The sequence below is a fragment of the Tyto alba genome, unplaced genomic scaffold (assembly GCF_018691265.1).
Source record: "Tyto alba isolate M040663 unplaced genomic scaffold, T.alba_DEE_v4.0 Super-Scaffold_8, whole genome shotgun sequence".
Lineage (NCBI taxonomy): Eukaryota > Metazoa > Chordata > Aves > Strigiformes > Tytonidae > Tyto > Tyto alba.
Window position 1 is genome coordinate 23,911,699 of NW_024881329.1, and position 19,345 is coordinate 23,931,043.

General features: G+C 66.6%; 4 protein-coding genes across 7 annotated transcripts; 2 read left to right on the forward strand and 2 right to left on the reverse strand.

Moving 5' to 3' along the window:
- Nucleotides 1-500: 500 nt before the first annotated feature.
- LOC122152590 (ceramide synthase 2) lies at nucleotides 501-6,158 on the reverse strand. Of its 2 annotated transcripts, none has more exons than XM_042785301.1 (11): nucleotides 6,125-6,158; nucleotides 4,388-4,561; nucleotides 3,689-3,806; nucleotides 3,477-3,595; nucleotides 3,257-3,314; nucleotides 3,114-3,164; nucleotides 2,743-2,835; nucleotides 2,166-2,294; nucleotides 1,974-2,080; nucleotides 1,709-1,862; nucleotides 501-1,425 (listed from the first exon to the last, which is right to left on the reverse strand). In XM_042785301.1, exons 2-11 carry the CDS (start codon nucleotides 4,558-4,560, stop codon nucleotides 1,297-1,299), a joined length of 1,131 nt encoding a protein of 376 aa, XP_042641235.1. In that variant the 5' UTR covers nucleotide 4,561; nucleotides 6,125-6,158; the 3' UTR covers nucleotides 501-1,296. The 2 variants fall into 2 exon arrangements, with proteins under 2 accessions (XP_042641235.1, XP_042641236.1); XM_042785302.1 differs by having other exon boundaries at nucleotides 4,388-4,564; nucleotides 6,125-6,140.
- A 1,592-nt stretch (nucleotides 6,159-7,750) lies between these two features.
- Nucleotides 7,751-12,564, reverse strand: LOC116959552 (ubiquitin carboxyl-terminal hydrolase MINDY-1). Of its 2 annotated transcripts, none has more exons than XM_042785300.1 (11): nucleotides 12,509-12,564; nucleotides 11,162-11,252; nucleotides 10,331-10,926; nucleotides 10,151-10,208; nucleotides 9,984-10,048; nucleotides 9,682-9,840; nucleotides 9,175-9,277; nucleotides 8,949-9,091; nucleotides 8,658-8,807; nucleotides 8,372-8,530; nucleotides 7,751-8,177 (listed from the first exon to the last, which is right to left on the reverse strand). In XM_042785300.1, the coding sequence occupies exons 3-11, from the start codon at nucleotides 10,811-10,813 to the stop codon at nucleotides 8,106-8,108; spliced, it is 1,392 nt and encodes a 463-aa protein (XP_042641234.1). In that variant the 5' UTR covers nucleotides 10,814-10,926; nucleotides 11,162-11,252; nucleotides 12,509-12,564; the 3' UTR covers nucleotides 7,751-8,105. The 2 variants fall into 2 exon arrangements, with proteins under 2 accessions (XP_042641234.1, XP_042641233.1); XM_042785299.1 differs by having other exon boundaries at nucleotides 8,658-8,849.
- A 1,361-nt stretch (nucleotides 12,565-13,925) lies between these two features.
- LOC116963786 (exopolyphosphatase PRUNE1-like) lies at nucleotides 13,926-17,700 on the forward strand. Of its 2 annotated transcripts, none has more exons than XM_042785668.1 (8): nucleotides 13,926-14,024; nucleotides 15,291-15,395; nucleotides 15,486-15,691; nucleotides 15,907-16,091; nucleotides 16,192-16,350; nucleotides 16,472-16,566; nucleotides 16,657-16,815; nucleotides 16,976-17,700. In XM_042785668.1, the coding sequence occupies exons 1-8, from the start codon at nucleotides 13,986-13,988 to the stop codon at nucleotides 17,294-17,296; spliced, it is 1,269 nt and encodes a 422-aa protein (XP_042641602.1). In that variant the 5' UTR covers nucleotides 13,926-13,985; the 3' UTR covers nucleotides 17,297-17,700. The 2 variants fall into 2 exon arrangements, with proteins under 2 accessions (XP_042641602.1, XP_042641603.1); XM_042785669.1 differs by lacking the exon at nucleotides 13,926-14,024 and adding an exon at nucleotides 14,335-14,776.
- A 227-nt stretch (nucleotides 17,701-17,927) lies between these two features.
- LOC116960146 (bcl-2/adenovirus E1B 19 kDa-interacting protein 2-like protein) lies at nucleotides 17,928-19,290 on the forward strand. The gene is made up of 3 exons (XM_032986894.2): nucleotides 17,928-18,048; nucleotides 18,301-18,982; nucleotides 19,045-19,290. Exons 2-3 carry the CDS (start codon nucleotides 18,708-18,710, stop codon nucleotides 19,184-19,186), a joined length of 417 nt encoding a protein of 138 aa, XP_032842785.1. The 5' UTR covers nucleotides 17,928-18,048; nucleotides 18,301-18,707; the 3' UTR covers nucleotides 19,187-19,290.
- Nucleotides 19,291-19,345: the final 55 nt, after the last annotated feature.

Genomic DNA, 19,345 nt, shown 5'->3' on the forward strand with positions numbered 1-19,345 from the left:
TCCTGGTGGGGCGAGGAGGGCGGCTGAAGCCCACACTCCCGGCTGGTTGTGAAGACATGGGAGAGCTTTCGGGGGGGGGGGGGGGGAGGAAAAAAAAAAAAAAAAAAAAAGTAAAAATATCCAAACACTCAAATCTGGCCACTTTTAGCAGTGCCTAAACGAAAGCTAAAGGGGGCTGTGCTGAGCTGACCACCCCCAGACCCCCGCAGGGGCCAGGGCCACTGTGCCAGCCACAGAAGATGCCCAAGCCCTTTATTTTTTTATACCGAAGTTTATTAGTTTTTAACTTTTAATATATTTAACCTTTTATTTTTTTTTTTTTTTTTTTTTAAAAAACAGAAACAACAGAACACATTTTGGTCTGACGTTGGTTAATGGTCCTTCTCCCCCCACCCCTCCGCACTGGGAGGTCTCGCTGCATCCTGGGTGGATGCGGGAGACAGAGCCAAGCCCGGCTCCTCCTGTCTTCCAAATAAATAGAAACAAAACAAAACAAAAAATCAGTTGCAAATTTGTCCTGTTACAGCTGGGGAAGGGACCAGGAGAGGCCACGGAGAGGGAGAGACTCGAAACTCATTTACAGAAAAGAAATGAGGGGATTAAACTCCTCCGTGAGACGCTGGTAGTGACTAAACCCCGCAGCTTCCTTCCCCGAGTGCTTCCGCAGTGTCGTCTCAGCGTTCAGCCACCACAACACCCCAACTTCACCCGCTCCCCCCTCCGAGCCCCCCGAGGGTGACGGAGCAGCGGCTGCGCCGGCGTTTCCACCGCTCCCCGGTGCCGGCAGCGACGCCGGGCCCGGGTCAGGGCTCTGCTTTTCCCCCAGTGTTGGAAGAGGCAGCAGCGGGACGCGCTCCCCTCCGGCAAGGGGACGGTCGGGAAAGGGGGAACAACGCGGGGCTGGAGCCCGGCGAGGGGCTGGAGCCCACCCGAGGGGGCTGCGGGAAGGGGAGGGGGAAGGAGCCCTCCTCCTCCTGCCTGTCCCGGGGCACCGCGGTGGATTAAGGCAGCGGGTGAAAGGCAGAAAGGGCACCAACGGTGAGCGTGAGGGGGAGGAACAGCGACCGGTGCCGCGGCCCCGCGCCGGGGGGAGGCGGCCGAGGGGGGCTGGGGGCTGAGAGGGGCTCTCCGGGGTCCCGGTTTGATCTGCTGGACCAGGGAGGGGGGAAGGTGACGAGGGGACGGGGACCTTGGCGCTACGGGAGGGTGGCAGCGGTGGGATTTGACATCTCACGGGTTTGGCCTCCGGCGGGGCCCCCGGCCGCCCCCGCCAGCGCAGAGCCGGGCCGAGGGCGCTCACTCGGTTTTGCGGTGGTTGTTGTTGAGGACGGGGTGGCCGTTGGAGAGGGGCCCGTTCTTCGCCGCCTCCTCCTCCTCCTCCGAGTTGTCCGTCTCTTCACGGTCGCTCCTCTCGTCCTCCACCACCTGGGGGGGGGGGGGGGGGGGGCGGAGAGAAAGGGAAAGGGGGGAGCTCAGTCAGCAGCGCCCTGTTGTCCTGCTGGCACCCAGCGTCCCCCACCCCAACCACCGCGGTGTCTCCTCACCAAGGGAGTCCGGGACTCGGGAAGCCGAGCGCAGTTCGGCTCCACGGGCTGGGGGTCTCCCCTCACACCCCGCCCCCTCCATCCTTCCCGGGTCCGGATGGAGCCCCTTCCCCCCCCGCCCCACGGGGCTGGGACCCTCGAGCCCTCCCCAGGCCCCCTCTTGCCTTTCCAGTTATGAACTTCTGGGCCATGCGGATGATGAGGTAGGCCCAGAAGATGTGCAGCGACTGCAGCACCACCATCATGAAGTTGAAGAAGTAGTAGCCGAAGAACGCCGGGTAGAGATCCAGCGGATAAACCACCGTGCAGTGCATGATCCTGCCGGGAGAAAGAGCTCGGTTACGGGCAGGGAGCAGCGTCCCACCCCCAGTGGGTCTCCCTGCCCCGTGCCTCAGTTTCCCCACCCCGTCACCGGCCGCCAGCGCTCACCAAAAGGGCAGGATGACCAGGCGGGTGACGATGAAGACGGCGGCGAAGACGATGAAGATGTTGTTACAGGTGTTTCTCCAGCCGGCGTAGTTGAACATCTTGGCGGACTGTGGGGGCAGAGGGGGGGGGTGAAGTCGGGGAGGGGACACAGGGCGTGGCCGCGTGGAGGGGGCCGGGGGGGGACACACGCACCTCCAGCAGATAATCCGACGAGTCGTGCAGGGCCATGATGAGCGTCCCCGCACGGATGTAGTTGGCGAACCAGGAGAAGCTGATGAGGATGATGGTGGCGACGTGGTGGATGATTTGCTCTTTGAAGTCCTGCGCCCGGGGAAAGGGGCAGCCGGGGGGTTACAGCAGCCTGGCTCTAACCCCCAGCACCCCGCTGGCCCTCTCGCCTCCGAGATCCCCCTCATAGCCCCAAATCCTCCCCCGTGGCCCCAGATCCACCCTCGTGGCCCCAGATCCCCCCCCGTGGCCCCAGATCCCCCCCCCGTGGTCCCAGATCCCCCCCCTGTGGTCCCAGATCCACCCCCGTGGCCCCAGATCCACCCTCCCGTGGCCCCAGATCCCCCCCCCGTGGCCCCAGATCCCCCCCCCGTGGCCCCAGATCCCCCCCCCATGGCCCCAGATCCCCCCCCCGTGGCCCCAGATCCGCCCCCCGCCATGGCCCCAGATCCCCCCCAGCCCGCTGCCCACCACGAGGGCAGAGGAAACCCTGCCAAGACGTCCCTGCCTCTGCCACCCCCGTCCCACCGTCGCAGCCCACCTTGCGCTTGACGTCGGAGGCGATGCTGAAGAGCAGGGACCAGTAGAAGGAGAGCTCGATCATGTAGTACCAGTACTGGGAGGGCAGCATGCTCTGAAAGCCAACGGACAGGCTGGGGGGGATCCTCCATGCGCCCCAGGGGGAGGTTGATCCCTTTCCGCGGGCGCCAGCCGGACCCACGGGTGTCCCGGGGAGCCTTCTGCCCCCCACGGCACCCAAAGCCCCTCTCCGTGCGTCAGCTGAACCCACGCGGGTGCCAGAGACCCTCCCGCGCCCCCGGGGTCCCCGGTTCCCATCTCCCATCGCCCAGGCAGCTCCCGGGGGGCAGGAAGGGCCGTGGAACGGCGGCTGGGAGGGGGTCGGGCGCTCACCTGGATGGGGTATCCCTTCCACACCTCCCGGAGGTCGTAGAACCAGGGTTTCTGCGGGATGCGGGGAGGAGAGAGAGGCAGAGTGGTGTTAGAGGGGGCCGGGGGGGCCGGGTAGGCGCTGGGGGGGGACACGCAATACTTACATCCACTATGACAGCCATGCCAGCAATGAAAGCAATAAGGTAAAACGTGAATCGCCAACTGGAAAAAGGAAGCAGATGGTCCTCAGACGCGCACCGGGGCGAGGGAGGGAGAAGGATGGACCCGCCAGCCCCACGTTCCGCCCGCCCAGCGGGTGCCCCCGAGCCCCCCCACGACCGAGGGGAGGTGGCCCGCAGGGTGACGGTGACGCCGGGTTCTCACCTGGCCTCCCTGAACTTCTTGAGCAGGCTGGGCCGGTCTTGGTTGCGGCGGCGGCGAAACCAGCGCTCCACCTGCCGCACCGTGCAGCCGCTCTTCTTCGAGAGCATCTCCACGTCGGCCTGGGGGGACAGCGGGGACGTCACCGCCCGTCCCGCCCCCCCACACCCCAAGCCACGCCGAGCCCCTTTTGGGGACCCCCCCCATCCCCTCACCTGCTTGGGGTGTTTGGTGGTGGCAGCGTAAAACTTCTCCAGCACGGCGTTGGGGGTGGCTTTTAACCTGATCTTCTCCTTGACGTTCAGCAGCCCGGCCAGGGGGGTGGCCACGTACCTGGGGAAGGAGTCGGGGGGGGGGGGGGTGGGACGGACGGACGGACACGCACACATAAACCATCTCTATTTCTGTGTCACCCGGCTGATGTGGCCCCAAAGCCACCCAGGGACCCACAGCCACCCCGTGCCTCAGTTTCCCCATCCCGCTGCTGCTTCTCCAAGGTGGGTTTGACCACAGGGGAATCCCCCCCGGGTCCCTCTGTCACGGCGGGGTTGGGGGGCCGCCCCCCTTCTCCCATCATCCCAACAAAGCCCCGTCTGTTCCCGGCCTCGGCTCGCCATTGTTTGCCCAACAAATCGCTCCTTAACCGCCGGGGCCCGCGGCCGACCGCGCCGCGATAAGGGCGGCGGAGGATGCACAAAGCCGGGTTTGTGCGGGGGCAGATCCCCGACCCAAAATGTGGTCTGGGGGGGGGGAGGGGACAGGGGCTGGACCCCCACCCCGGGGTGCCCCGGCCAGGCCGAGGGCAGGGCGAGGCGTCCGAGGGTTTGTCCCCAGCCCCGGGTGTGGGGAGACCTGGATAGCTGGGGGGGGGGGTGGGTGGGGGTGTGTCCCCCCACCCCAGGGAAGGGACTCACGTCTCAAAGAGGTGCCGGACGACGAGGAAGAGGAAGGCCAAGGGGAGGGTGATGTAGAGGTCGGAGGCTTTGGCGTAGACTCGCCCATCCCGGTCCTCCAGGTCGGCCCAGGTGAGGTTCGCCGGGAGCCAGAGCCGTTCCCACCAAAAATAGCTGTACAGGGTCTGAAACATGCTGGGGGGGGGGGGGGGGGGGGGAGGAAAAGAGCGAGGAGGTGAGGAAGGGGCCGCGGCCCGCCGGGAACTGGGGGTCCCCGCTCGCGTCTGCAACGCCCCAGCGAGCCCCCCCGGGGTGGCAAAATCCCCCCCCCCTCACGGGGCGGCCGGGCGCTCGGCTCCGGCACAGAGGGACTTTGCTCCCTGCGGCGGGGGAGGTCGGCGGGTGATGATTAACCGGGGCCGGCTCGCGCGTCCCACCGGCGGGACGGCACCCTGGCACCGGGCACCCGCTCCCCGGGACCCCCCCCCCACCCCACCCCGGGCACCAGCACAGCCCCGGGGTGACGAGGAGGGGGGAAGCCCCCCAACACGGGGTTTTTTCTGCCCAGCCGGGAGTCGATCCTGGGTGCGCAGCCCAAGGCTGAGGCGGGGGGTGGGGAAACTGAGGCACGGAGCCCACCCCCGCCCCCGGGCCGGGCGGGCGGCCCCGCGGCGCAGGATTTAGGGATTTGCCGGCGGCACAATAACCCCCTTTGTGCCTTAAAAAGGCTCCCGGCGGGCGCGGGGAGGGGGGGGGGGGGGGGGGAAGCCCAGCGCTGGCACCGGGCGTGGGGTCGGCGCATCCCGGCTCTTCCTCCCCCTCCTCACCGGCACTGGGCACAAACTGGTTTCTCCCCACTTTGGGGAGCTGGGCTGGGGGTCTTGGGGGGTCCCCGTCGTCCCCCCACCCCACCCCCCGGGAGGGAAATCCCCGGCGTGGAGGAACCAGCTTCGCTCCGGGAACTGGGGGGAGAGGAGTGGCCGGGGCTGGGTTCTCAAGGCGAGGGGGGGAGCGTGGCCCAGTTCCCACTGGGACGGGATGAAACGGGACAGGACGGGCTGGAACGGGACAAAATGGGCCGGAATGGGAAGAAACGGGCCGGAACGGGCCGGACTGGGGTGGAACGGGCCGGACTGGGCCGGCGGTGCCGCGGGCAGGTAACGGGCAGGGCGGCAGCCGGGGCGTGGGAGGACTCGGGGTGAGGCCCCGGTCAGGGCCGGCGGCATCTCCCTCCCCCCGGGAAAAGGGGGCTCGGGGGGGGGGAGAGGAGCCAGGACCGGGGGGGGCGGGGAGGGGGGAGGGAAGGCACCGACAGCCGGGCTCCCCCCCCCCCCCCCCCCGAGGTGATTTTAGGAGCGATCCTGCGGGGAAGGGAGAAAACGCTGAAATTTTGTAGGTCACCGAGAAGAAAAAACCAGGAGCGGGAGCGTCGCTGGGCACCGGATGGCGGGCGGGCCCGGGGGGGCGGCGGGGGCGCGGTTGGGGGGTACCGGTCGCCCCGGGGGGGGGGCCCGGACCCCGGGGCCTCGCTGCGGGCCGAGGGGGCACCGTCTCCGCCCGGGGCCGGCCCCGCCCGGCCGGGGGAACCGGGGGGGGGGGCCCCGGTGGGGCCTGGCGGGGGGGGGGGCGGGGGGGCCGCCGGGCCTGGGCCCGCCGCAGCGGGGAGGCCCCGAGGCTTGAGGCGGGGGGGAGGGAGGGGAACGGGGAACCGGACACGGAACGGACACGACCCCCCCCCTCCCCCCCCGCCCCACTCACGCGCCGCCGCCGCCCGGAGCCGCCGCCGCCGCCTCGCGCTGCCGCCGCCCCCCCCCCCACCCCCCCCTCTCCGCGCGCGCGCCCCGCGCCAGGCAGCGGGCGGGAGTGACGTCACCGCCAACACCGAGGGCCCGGAGGGGAGCGGGGCGGGGCGGGGCGCCAGGCGTGAGCAATCCATCCCCGGGGCGGGGATCGGACGGACGGACGGACGGACGGACGGGTCTCGGGCGCCGCCTACGTGCCCCCTGTACGTGCGCCCAGGACGCCCCGTGCTTCACCCCTATAGCCCCCTATACACCCCACACACGCACACCCACGGACACGCTCCGTGCTCACCCCTATAGACCCCACACACACACCCACGGGCACGCTCCGTGCTCACCCCTATAGACCCCACACACACACCCACGGACACGCTCCGTGCTCACCCCTATAGACCCCACACACGCACACCCACGGGCACGCTCCGTGCTCACCCTATAGACCCCCACGCACACCCACGGGCACGCTCCGTGCTCACCCCTATAGACCCCACACACACACCCACGGGCACGCTCCGTGCTCACCCCTATAGACCCCCCACGCACACCCACGGGCACGCTCCGTGCTCACCCCTATAGACCCCACACACACACCCACGGGCACGCTCCGTGCTCACCCCTATAGATCCCTATAGACCCCACACACACACCCACGGGCACGCTCCGTGCTCACCCCTATAAACGCCCCACACACACGCACGGACATGCTCCGTGCTCACCCCTATAGACCCCACACCCACGGGCACGCCCCGTGCTCACCCCTATAGACGCCCACACACACCCACGGACATGCTCCGTGCTCACCCCTATAGACCCCACACCCACGGAAACGCCCCGTGCTCACCCCCTACGCCCCCTGTACGTACCCCACACATCCCCCATTACCCCCGCCCCCCCCCGTGCCCCCCACCTTTCCTGCCCTATACGCCCCCCTGGGCACACCCTGCCCTCGCCCCTGCACCCCCCCTATACACTCTATACATCCCCTATAGACCCCACTCACCCCCGTACACGCCCCCCCCCGCGGGCGGCGGTCCCGAGGCACAGCGCCCCCTGCCGGTCGCGCCGCCGCACCCCGCGGGGGGCCCCGAACCCGCGTGTCCGTCACACCAAAACCCCCCGGACCCGCCTGTGCGTGGGGAGCGGAGGGTCCCGTCACCCAGAACCCCCCCAAATCCCCCTCTAACCCCGCCAAACCCGCGTGTCCGTGGAGGCTCCCATCACCCCAAAACCTACTCAAATTCCCCTCTAACCCCCCCAAACCTGCACGTCCAGGGGGTGCAGAGGGTCCCGTCACCCCAAACTCCCCCAAATCCCCCTCAAGCCCCCCTGAACGCACGTGTCCGTGGGCGTGGAGGCTCCCATCACACCAAAATCCCCCCAAATGCTCCTCTAACCCCGCAAACCCGTGTGTCTGTGGAGGCTCCCATCACCCCAAAACCACCCCAACCCCCCTCAAGACCCCCCAGCCCCACGTGTCTGTGGGGTATGGAGGATCCCATCACCCCAAAGCCCCCCAAACCCGTGTGTCCGTGGAGGGGGGGCAGAGGTCCCCACTGGTGTCAAACGGCCAGACCCGCGCACGTGAGGACAAGTCCTTTATTTGCCAAGGGCTAAGGCCACATTTCGGACACGGGGTGCATGTCCCCCCCGCCAGACGCGTGTCCCCCCGCGTCTCAGAGCAGGGACCAAGGGGTGGGACCCCCCCCCCCGGGTGGGGGGGCCCCCTCATATTAAGGCCACTGGAAAGATTTGGGTGGTCCCGGTGACAGGTAATTCTCTGTGTGTCCCCACTCCTGTCCCCAGGGACCCCCGGGGGATCTCCCCGGAGAGATGCGAGCGGGGACTCGGGGGGCCCCGGGCACCCCCCACATGCCCCAGCCTGGCTGGGAGCTGCAGGGGGGGCCAGGGGGGTGTGGGGGCCCCCACGGGGGGCCGGGCTAGAGGAGGGTGCAGTCCAAGTCCGGCTTCTGCCGCTGCCTCCGCTCTCCGGCCGGCGGCCGCGCGCGGCCCTGCGGGCACGAGGAGGGGGCTGGGGACACCCCGCAGAGACCCCCCCACAATGCGGGGGGGGGGGACACTGCCGCCCCCCCCCAGCCCTCCCTCCCGGGAGTGGGTGGTGGGGCAGGGCGGGGGGGGGGGGCGGTTAGGGGGTGACAAGCACCCGCACCCCACGCTGCAGGCCCGAGAGGGTGCAGCCGGTTACCTGCGCTGGCACCGGCCGCTGCTGCTGCTGCTGCTGCTGCTGTTGATGATGATGATGATGATACTCCTCCTGCTGCAGCTGGCGAGCGAGCTCCAGGTCACTCAGCGCGGAGGGGTCGTGTCCCTGCTGCTGCTGCAGTGACAGGGCGATCATATAATCCTGGGGGGGGGGGGGGGGAGGAAGAAAGAGAGAGGGGGGGTCAGCACAGCAGCCCCAAACCCCACAGCATCCCCTGGAGCTGGGCCGGGACTCAGGTGTCCTCTCGCTGCCACCGGTTGTCCCCTACCTGGTCCACTTGTCTCTGCTGGAGCCGGTGATCCGGGGGGGCTGTGGCGGCCCCCTCCTTGCCCGGAGCGTGGCTGAGATGAAAATCGGTGTCGCAGAAGCAGCTGTCCCCATCCACGTTGTGGAGGCTCTCCCAGACCACCCTCTCCTCCTGCAGGAAGCCCTGGTCTGTCACCAGCAGGTAGAGGTGGCCCTGGGGAGAGGGGACAGGGGACAGTCAGCCCCCCCCCAGTGCGGGGGGGGGGGGTGTCAGCCAGCTGGAAGGCAGCCGGGGAAGGGGCTGGAGCGGCACCTTGTGCTTTATCATGGTGCTGAAGTGGTTGTTGCGGAAGAAGACGCTGAGCTCGCCCTCCCTGACGGCGGCCGTGAGCTCGCACAGCCCATGGTAGGTCAACTGGGAGGCCGTGGACTCCAGGAACTGCTCCGCCACCAGCCCTGGGGTGAGAGTGGGGTGGGAGTGGGGCCGGGGCGTCGAGACCCCCCCACACACACCCCCCCGGGGAGTGGGGGGCCGTTACCTTCGCTCACCAGGCTGGAGTCGCTGGCCTGTTTGCAGGTGATGATCTTCTCCACCAGTTGGTTGTAGCTGAGCTTGCCCACGGCTCGCACCACCTCGGGGCTCTGTGGGGAGGGGAAGGGCCGGGGGGGTGAGCACCGGCTCGGCGGGGACCTGCCCTCCCTCCCTCCCTCCCGCCCGCAGCGGCCCAGGGCAAGGGCAGGACGCTTCACTTGGGACCTTCCCCAACCACCTCCGCCACGGGGACGTCCAAGAGGCTTCCACCGTGGGGAAGGAGCCGTCATGGGAGGGGTTGGGTCGGAAAGGGACCTTCGAAGACCGTCTAGACCCGCCTTCCCCCAGCCCAGGGGGCTCCCAGCCCCGTCCAACCTGGCCTTGAACCCCTGATGGGGCAGCCACAGCTTCTCTGGGCACCCTGGGCCAGCGCCTCACCAGCCCCCCGGATCATTCCCTTGCGTCCCTGGACCCACGCAAGCCACCGGCCAGGACAGCCGTGGGGCCAGCTCACCTGGGGGTCCACCAGCCAGCCGTGGTAGAGCGGGACGTTGAGGAGGTCGAAGACGATGCACTCGGGCGTGTACTCGAAGTCCGAGACACCCGTGAACCGCACGTTGACGTCCAGCCCCGTGGAGAGCTTGGGGAGGACCATCATGGTGTCGTTGATGTTCTGGGTGGGGAAGAAACAAGGTGGGGCCTGACTGGGGAGTGGGCTGGCACCCCAAATCTTGCAACCTAAGGCCACCGGTGCTCCCTGAGATGGGGCGGGGGGGTCAATTTTTGGGCTGGGTGACAGGCGGCCTCGCTCCTCACCTGCTGGAAGTTGAGCTGCAGCCCCTCTGACGGCTCCCGGGGTTGGGTGGACAAGATGCAATCCCCTGCGAGGCAGCGCCGGTCAGCCCCCAGCGAGCCCACGCCCCGCGGCACGCCGCCCTCCCGGCAGTGGGGTGGGGGGCTGACGGGGGCCCCGGGGACCTCACCCAAATGTGCCATCAGCTCCTCGGATGTGATCACCTCCTTCTGCGGGGGCAGCTTCACCTGGAAGCACCGAGAGGCTGGGGACCAGCCCCCGGCTCCTTCCCCTTGCCATGTGGGGGGAGCCGAGCCCGATCCCCCCCTCACCAGCCCCCCCAAATCCCTCCCCCCAGCACCCTGCTTGCCTTCCACTGCAAGAAGAGGATGTTCATGATGGCCAGGAGCGGGCAGGGTCCGTTCTCGCTCTGCGTGATGACGGGCGTCCGCTCGCCTTTCCAGCTGATCCACTTCACGCAATAAAAATCCGCCTCCGCTTCCCGAGTGGGGGTCCGGGCTCGGGGGGGCTCAGCCGGTAACCCCACCGCCCCGGCACCCAGGCTGGGCAGGGGGGCACCCAGCGGGGACCCCCTGCTTTCCTGGGGCTGTTTCTCCCCAGCATCTTCCCTGGGATGCTCATCGGAGGGAAGGTGCGGGGCGCAGCCCGGCTGCCCCACGCCAGGGCTGGGAGCCACGTCCTCCTCTGCGCCGCGTGGCTCGGCCGGTGCCGGGCTCTCCCGGCCACCAGCCGGCATTTCATCCCCACCGACGGCCTCCTCCGGGACCTGGCGGGTCCCTTCGGCGCTGGAGGGGGCCGGGACCGTCCCTCCTTGCTTGGGCGGCTGCTCCATCGAGACCCTCACCGTGGCGTCCTGCCTCAGGCGGGTCCGGATCAGGCCCCTGGGGACGCTCCGGGTCCGTCCAGGAACAGCCGCATCCCAAACCTCTCCCTCAGAAGGTAAAACTTGGGTATTTCAAGAAAAAACACATATATTAGTCCAATATATTTACCAGGTATGGCTTGTTTAGCTTAGATTTTTTTTCTCCCCCATTCCTTTACATTCATTTAAATAATGAAAAATAAAACGTTGGCCGCGCACGCTTCTAAATCACCGTTAAAAAACTTAATGCCATGGATACGTGTGGATTTTATCTGCCTCCCGTTTGCACAGAAAGAGGGAAAAAACCCCCAAACCAACCTAGGAGGAATTGAGTTTGATGGAGCCAAAGCAGCGTCAGGGAGAGGTCAGTCCTGTGTTTTCCTGCAAACTCGGCCCGGCAAAGATGCTCCTGCAAAGAGATTTGGAAATCTGGCTTTGGAGTACTCAAGAGAATTGAGAAGTTTGGCTTTGAAACACTCAAGAGATTTGGAAAATTTGCCTTTGAAATAGTCAGGCAAATGGGTAAATTTGGCTTTGAAACCCTCTGCGCAGGCAGGAGCGCGGCCGCTCCGCCCTGGCCGGGTGTCCCACCCTGTCCCCCCGGTGCCCCCCGGGACGTCTCACCCCCAAAGCCCCCGGGGACCCCGGCGTTCCCTGCTCGGAGAGGGGTGATGGCAACAACGGCGATAAGCAGTGATGAAAATGCCTGGGGAGGGTGGAAACTGGGGAAAAAAGGGAGTTTTTTGGGCAGGTGGTGAAAGCCTGGGAGAAAATCAAGGGGGTTGGTGCCCTCTGAGCCATTCTCGTCTCTTTTAGAGCCAGAGCAGAAGGGTCTTGGGGGAAAGAAAAGGAAGGGGATGGTGGCCAATGCTCAACATCTGTTTATTTATTATTAATAATTAATATTAATTTTAATATAAAGTAATAAAGTGCAGCGAAAACAGAGAAATAAATAAGTAAATAAATATTCTCGATAAATAAATAGACATATAGGTAAATAAATAGTTATATAGATAAATAAATAGTAAGCAAACAAATATTCTTGATAGGTAGATAAGTGGATAGATAAATCAATATTCTTAATAAATCCCTAAATAAGTAATCTCTATAAATAAAGGGCATAGAAAGAAATAAACAAATGTTCTCGATAGATGAATAGATGTGTAGGTAAGGAAAGAAATACGAAGTATTACTAACTAAAACAAATAATAAATATTTTTGATAGATAAGTAGGTGGGCAAGCAGTCTTAAAACCTGAGTTTGTACCTAAGTGTTCTGAATGCATAAAAAATAAATCAAATCAGATGAAATCTCTTCAGCAGCAGGACTGCCCAGCGGCCGGCGGCGTGCCTGCGGAGGGGCGGGCGCTGCCCCCCCGCCCGGGGCCGGACCCGCCGCACCGGTCGCGCCCGCCGAGACGCCGGGAGCCGGAAAAACCGGCCGGGGGCGGCAGCTCCGGCGCTGGGCAGCGGGCACCGGGCTGGGCCGGGGCCGGGGGGGGGCTCCGGGGGCCGCCCTGCCTCAGTTTCCCCAGCCGGCAGCAGGGGCGGCCGCAGCATCCTGGGGCGACCACCCCAGGCACCCCCAGCCCACCCCAACATCCCACCTCACCCCAACCCGCCGCGGGGCAGGGGGGCACCCCCAAAGCCCCCGCCCCGCTCTTACTTTGCAGCCGTTTCGCTGCTGTCGTTTCTCCACTCCTTCCTTCTTTTCCTCCTTTTTTCCTCCTTCTTTCTTCTTTTGCCTTCTTTTTTCTCCCTTTTCCTTTTTTTTCCTTCTTTATTCCTTCTTTTCCCCTCCTTTTTTTCTTATTTATTTTTCCTTCTTTCGGCTTTTTCCTCCTTTTTCCCTCTTTATTCTCCCTTTTTTCCTTCTTTATCTTCCTTTCCCCTTCTTTTATCCTCCCTTTTCCTCCTTTCCTCCTCCTTTTTCCCTTCTTTTTTCCTCGCTATGCCTCCTTGTTACTCCTCTGAGTTTCCTCCTTCCCCCCCTTTTCTCCTCCTTTTTCCCTAATTTTTTTTCCTCCTTATGCCCCCTGTTCACCCCTCTCCGTCCCTTTTTTGCTGCTTTTCCCCCGCCGTCCCCGCGGCAGGCCGGGGCCTGCTCCCCGCCGCCAGCCCACGCTCGGGCTCTGCGGGGAAGGCGGATTCACGGCGGAGGAGGAGGAGGAGGAGGAGGAGGAGGAGGGGCAGGCGGGGTGGAGAGTGAAGGCAGCGGCCGCGCCGCGCTGGCGGTTCCCTCCGCCCGCACCCGAAATCAACCGATTTTCCGGTTTCTTCCCCCGTTTCGAGGCCCGGTGCTGGGCCGCAGTGGAGGGGGGGGGGGGGGGGGGCGGTGGGTGCCCCCCGATTTCAGCCGCCGGCGGGTCTGGGGCTCAGGCCACAGCCACAAGGCGGGGGGGGGGGGGTCAACCCCTCACCGGTTACTGGTCACCAGTAACTAGTTACTGGTTGGGATGGGGGGACGCCATCCTGCGGTGTAATAAAGCCGGGGGGGGGGGCACGGCCTGTCTGGAGGGTTCCGGGGGGGCCGGGCCGGGCCGGTGGGGGGGTGGCTGGGGGATTTAGGGGTGCCAGGGGGGTGTGGGGAGGGTTGGGGAGGTTGAGGACCCAAGGAGGGTTTGGAGAGGTTGGGGTGTCAGGGGGGGTAGGGGGGGTTTGGGGGGGTCGGCAGGGGGTTAAAGGAGGTCGTGGGGGGGTGGGAGTGTCGGGGGGGGTTGGGGTGCAAATAGGGTTGGGGGGTGTTAGGGGGATTTGGGGTGTCAAAAGAGTTTCAGGTGCCGCGGGGGGGGGGGTGAAGGGGTGTCAGGAGGGTTTGGGGGTGTCGGGGGGGGCGGTGTCACCCCCCACCATCACCCACCGCCCACCCCCCCTCAGCCCCGCCCGCGCGGGCTGCCGGGAAGGGGGCGGGGGCAGAGCGGGGGAGGACACGCCCCTTGTTAGCCACGCCCTCCCCCTTCCCGACAGCCCGCGCGGGAGGCCACGCCCCGATGCTGAGGAGGGGCGGGGGGGTGGGGTGGGGGCTGCTGGGCCGTGCCGGGCGGTACCGGGCCGTACGGGGCCGTACCGGGCCGTACGGGGCCGTGCCGGGCGGTACGGGGCCGGGCGGGGCCGGGCGGGTTGGGGCGCGGATCGCCGCCGCTATGGAGCGGTTCGTGGAGGGGAACCGGGCGGCTCTGCAGGTAGCGGTGCCGGGGGGCGAGGGGGGCACTGGGCGCTCAGGGAGGGGGTTGCAGGGGGCTCAGGGTGCCCCAGAGATGAGGGTGCAGGGAGGACTGCAGGCTGGGTGTCCAGGGGTTTGGGGTGCCCAGGAAAACAGGGTGCAGCTGGGTACCCGGTGGAGCAGGGTGCATGGAGACTGGGGTGCGGAGGGTTTGGGGTGCATGGGTGCCCAGGGGAGTGGGGTGCAGGGGGGAGCAGGGTGCACGGGGGGCTTGGGGTGCACGGGGTCTGGGTGCCCAGGAGAGCAGGGTACAGGGGGGAAAGGGGGTGCCCAGGGGAAGTGGGGTGCCTGAGGACTGGGGTGCACAGAGGATCAAGGCCCCCGAGCGGGGTGTCCCCGTCCCCCCTGGAGCGGGGCCGGTTCTGTGCTGCCCCTCGGCCCCACGACAGCCCAGGCTGGGGTGCCACCGCTGCACCAGGGACACCCCCAAACCGCTTCCACGGCCAGGGGCTCCCCAGCACCCCCCCAGCCCTGCAGCCTCTTCCCCCGGCTCGCAGCACAGGGGTGCAGGTCCCCAACCCGTGGCGGGGTTCATGCCGCCACCGGCGCTCGGTTGTTTACTTCCTCGGCTGGTACCGAATAAATGAGCGAATCTGGGTTATGGCATGAAATAATTGTCACCAAAAAAGGGCCTGGAGACACGGCGGCTCCCTCGAGCGGAACGGGACGGGCGCCAGCAGCGGGGGACGGGGGACCGCTGGGGTGACATGGGTGACATTTTTTTCTTGTTACCGCGGGGAAGGAAAAAAGGGGTGAAATGTAGCGGGTTTTGGGGGTAGTCAGCCCCAAACTGCCTCTGTGGGCGCTTTGATCTGGGGTTTAAATGCCAAAAGCTCCCGGGGCCATGACGGCATCCTCCAGGGCAGGGAGGTCCCTGTCCCCACTGCCGTGGTCACTCGTGGACGAGCTGGGTTTTTTCCTTTGCTCCCCGGGGCCCCAGTGTGCCCGTTTTCGTGCATGTGCCCCCAAAACGTGAGGCTTTTATGCCAGAAATGGATCCCGACCAGGTCTCGTCCCGAGGGCGCCGGCCCAGTCGGCGTTTCGGGGATGCCAGGAGTCCGTCCGCTGCCGGTGGCGGCTGGGAGACGGGTGACATCCACGACAAGTGGCTCCGGGGACACTGGCGTGTCCCCCTCAAGGGCAGGGAAGGGGAAGGGACTGGCTTGGGGGTCTTTGGGGGACAGGGACACGTCGCTGCCATGCCTGATGCCTCCTGCCCCGGCAGGAGCACGTCCGGCGTCACCGGGAGATCCACGTGGTGATGGGCAACGAGGCCTGTGACCTGGACTCCACCGTCTCGGCCCTGGCCCTGGCGTATTTCCTGGCGAAGGTGAGGCTCGCCCGCTGGCTCGGGGACAAATGGTGGCTTGGGGGGACGCCTCGCCGGGTGTCACACCCCCCCCACCCCGCCCCGCCGCAGACCTCCCCGGCTCCCCAAGCCGCCTTCATCCCGGTGCTGAACATCCCTCGCGCCGACTTCGCCCTCCGGTCAGAGACGACGTTCCTGCTGCGGGAGCAGGGCATCCCCACCGCCCCCCTCATCTTTCGGGATGAGATCGACCTGGGGGGGCTGCACCGCGCCGGGCTGCTCTCCCTGACGCTAGTCGATCACCACGTCCTGCCCGGGTGAGCCGGGGCTGGGGGGACACGGGGACAACCAGAGCCACCCCCCCCCCGAAGCCTCGCTTTGTTCCTCGCTTGATTTTGGCGGAGGGTGGGTAAAACTGTTCCATTTCCGGGGTGTTTTTAGGGGAGGAGAAGAGGAACAAAGTGGGTTTCCAGGCTCTGCTGGGGTGCCGGGGCTGTGGCGGGGGTCTCACCCTCCCCATCTCGCCCGCCAGCGCTGACGCCGCCCTGGAAGAGGCCGTGGTGGAGGTCCTCGATCACCGGCCGTTGGAACGGGACCGAGCCCCCGGCTGCCAGGTGACAGCAGAGCCGGTGGGCTCCTGCGCCACGCTGGTGACGGAACGGATCGCCCAAGGTCCCCCGGGCGTGCTGGACAGACCCACGGCCGCGCTGCTGCACGGTGAGGACGGGGCGGCCCCTCGCTGAGCCCCATCCGAGGGGGTACACTGACGACATGACGGCCCCCGGTTGTGTGTCCCCCCCCTCCCCGTCCCTGCCAGGCACCATCTTGCTGGACTGTGTGAACCTGAGCCCGGCCGCCGGCAAGGTGACGCCCCGCGACGTGGCGTGCGTCTCCCTGCTCGAGGCGAGGTTCCCCGAGCTCCCGCCCCGCGACACCGTCTTCGAGGCCCTGCAAGCGGCCAAGTTTGACGTCTCAGGTCTGTGCGCCAGGGTGGTGGCATCCAGGGTCTGTCTGGGAGCGGGTCCTGGGACAGACCCCTCTGCTTGGGGACAAGGGCGCGTCCCCGGGGCTCACGCTCGGCCCCTCTCGTCTTGCAGGGCTGACGACGGAGCAGATGCTGCGGAAGGACCTCAAAGTCCTCTCCGGCGATGAGCTGCTCCTCGCCGTCAGCGCCATCTACGTGGACCTGGAGGTGAGGCTCAACCCAGGGCGAGGGGAAACTGAGGCAGGGGGGTGGCACGATGGGGACAGCGGGGTGACGCCAGCGTCTCTCCCCCTCCAGACCTTCCTGCGCTGGCCCGGCTTGCTGCAGGACCTGGATGCTTTCTGCCAGGCTCGGGGCTACGCGGGGCTGGTGGCCATGACGATCTCTTTTAACGAGCGCAACGAGCCCTCCCGGCAGCTCGCGGTCTACAGCCGGCGCGAGACCCTCCGCAGCGCGGTGAGTGGGGCCGGGGGTGGGGGGCCGGGCCCCCCAGTCCCTCAGCACAAGGGGGTGGGGTAGGAGCCAGGCAGTTCTCAGCTGCGGTTTGCCCCCACACCCCCTGATTTTGAGGGGTGCTGGTGGGGGGGTCCTGGCCACGACGCTCCCTCCCTTACAGGTGTGCCGGGCGCTGGAGGAGGCGACGACACCGGCCCTGCAGCTCCAGCCCCTGCCGAGCCCCTGGCCCTGCCTGGGCGCCTACACCCAGGGCGACGTTTCAGCGTCACGGAAGAAGGTGCTGCCCATCCTACGGGCAGCCCTGGGGGGGCCGGGCGCTGCCGGGGGGCCGGAGGAGGAGGTGGTCCCGCCACCCACCCCGATGAACAGCCTGGTGGAGGACTGTCCGCTGGCACAGGCCGTGCCCCCCCTCTGCCCCCAGGATGTCCTGGAGCGGGTCAGCCGCATCGCCGCCGGGCAGCCCCCCGCCTCCCCAAAATAAGAGCGGGCACCCGGCGGCTTTTTGGGGGGGGGGGGGGGGCCGTACAAGGAGGTGGGGTCCCCGGGCAGGTCTCGGTGGGGTGCCCGGGCGCGGGGGGGTTGCATTAGAGCTCGGCTCCCTGGCGGGGATGGGTCCTCGCTGCGATTTGCTCCCACCAGCGAGAGGCTCCCCCCGTCCCAAGGGCGCTGCTGGGGTTTGGTCCCCCAGGGTGGGTTTTCGGGGACCCCGTGGGCCAGGGCAGCACTTGCACCCACTTAACGAAGGCGCTGGGAGAGTTAATGAGTTTTTGCCATTCTTCCTCCCCTGGGGGGGGTTCGGGGGGGCCACAGATGGCAGGTCCAGATGCGCACCAGCCCAGGACTGTCACCCATGTACTCCGAGAATTAAATTTCCCTTTTCTTCCACTTTTGGCTCTCGGCTTTTCTTTTGCGACCAATCTCATGCTGCCCCACTCGCCCTGGGGGTGCCCACCATGGCCCCCCACCCTCCCTTTGGGCATCCTGGGGGGTGAACCCCCTCTTTTCCTGGGGTGCAAACCTCTCCTGCCAAGCCATAGGAGCATTTTGTGGCCCTGTAGCGCGGGGGGGGGGGGGTGCTCAGTGCAGCTGAACCCCCAAATCCAGCCCAGCCGGGAGGAAACAGGTTGTGCTGTGAGGAGCCGTGGCATCTGCCAGCTGCAAATGCAGCCAAACCGGTTCGGATGAGCCACCAGTGCCACCAGTGGAGCCCTTCACCAGTGGGGAACCACAGAGGTGAGCAGCCCTGGTGCTGGGAGTCCCTGAGGTCTCGTAGAGGGTTGAGCGGGGCTGTGATGGGGGTCCCTGAGGAGTGTCCGCACTACGCCCCTGCAGCCGAGCGCTCCCCATTTGCAACTGGTTTTGGTTTGGAAATAGGGCGGGAAAGGTGGGAAATGGAGGCAGTTTGGTGTGGAGCTACTGGGAGATGTGAGAGCCCTGAGGGGGCTGGTCCCCAAGCCAGGGCTGGTGTCTCTCTGCAAGTGACAGTGACAAGGATGGCTGTGGGGACAGCCTGGACCTGAGCGAGGAGTGGCAGGACGAGGACTTCCCCAGGTAAGGGGGCGAGGGGAGCAGCACCCCCAAACCTGCTCCTTCCCCACCCCCGGGGGTCCCGCTGACCCCCCCAGGCCCCTGCCAGAGGGGTTGCCAGGGGTGCCCCGTGGCACATGGGGAGGTGGCTGCCGGTGCTGGAACGGAGTGAGAGCAGGGTGGACGTGCTGGAGACACCCTCGGGCAGAGACGGCTTCAAGTGAGAGGGTGAGACCTGGCCGGGGTGGGGGTGTGGGGGGACCCCCAGGTTCCTGCCCTGGTGCCGCGCTAACCGGCCACCTGCCGAGGAGCTGCCGCACGCCTGTGGCTTTGCCAAGGGGGCTGGCGGCCGGCGGGTGCTGGACATGGAGGATGGCGTGGATCTGAGCACGGTGGAGCCCTACAGCCAGGTCCTCTCCCACGGGGGTAATGTGAGGCTGGGTTCGAAGGGGGGGACACTCCTGGGTCCCCTCACTGAGCCCGGTGGGTCTGGGAGGGACGGTTGGCACTGGCTGTGCCACCCTCCGCTCTGGCCAGGGTACCACGGCAGGGGCTTCAGCGCCATCCTGCTCTTTGCCGCCTGCTGCCTCCCGCACGGGAGCATCCCGCAGTACAGCTACGTGATGGAGAACCTGCTCAGGTCCTCCCCACATGCCCCGTGCCTCAGTTTCCCCAAGCTGATGGGCCGCGCCGTCCCTCCAGGTACATCATGGGCACCCTGGAGAGGACGGTGGCCAACTGCTACGTCCTGGTGTGCCTGAGTGGGGCGGCAGCGCGGGGACAGATCCCCTCCTTCGGCTGGATGGAACGGTGCTACCGAGCTGGGATGGCAGCCGGGATGTGACGCGGTGACGGGGACAAGCGGTGGCATCGGGGGCTCTTGGTGTGCCCAAAGCAGTCCCCAAGCACCCACGGGTGAATAAAGGATGTGGAGGGGAGTGCGGTGCCCAGCGTCTGTGGGGGAGGTCTCGGCTTTTTCTGTCAAATTTGGCAGCACCGGTAG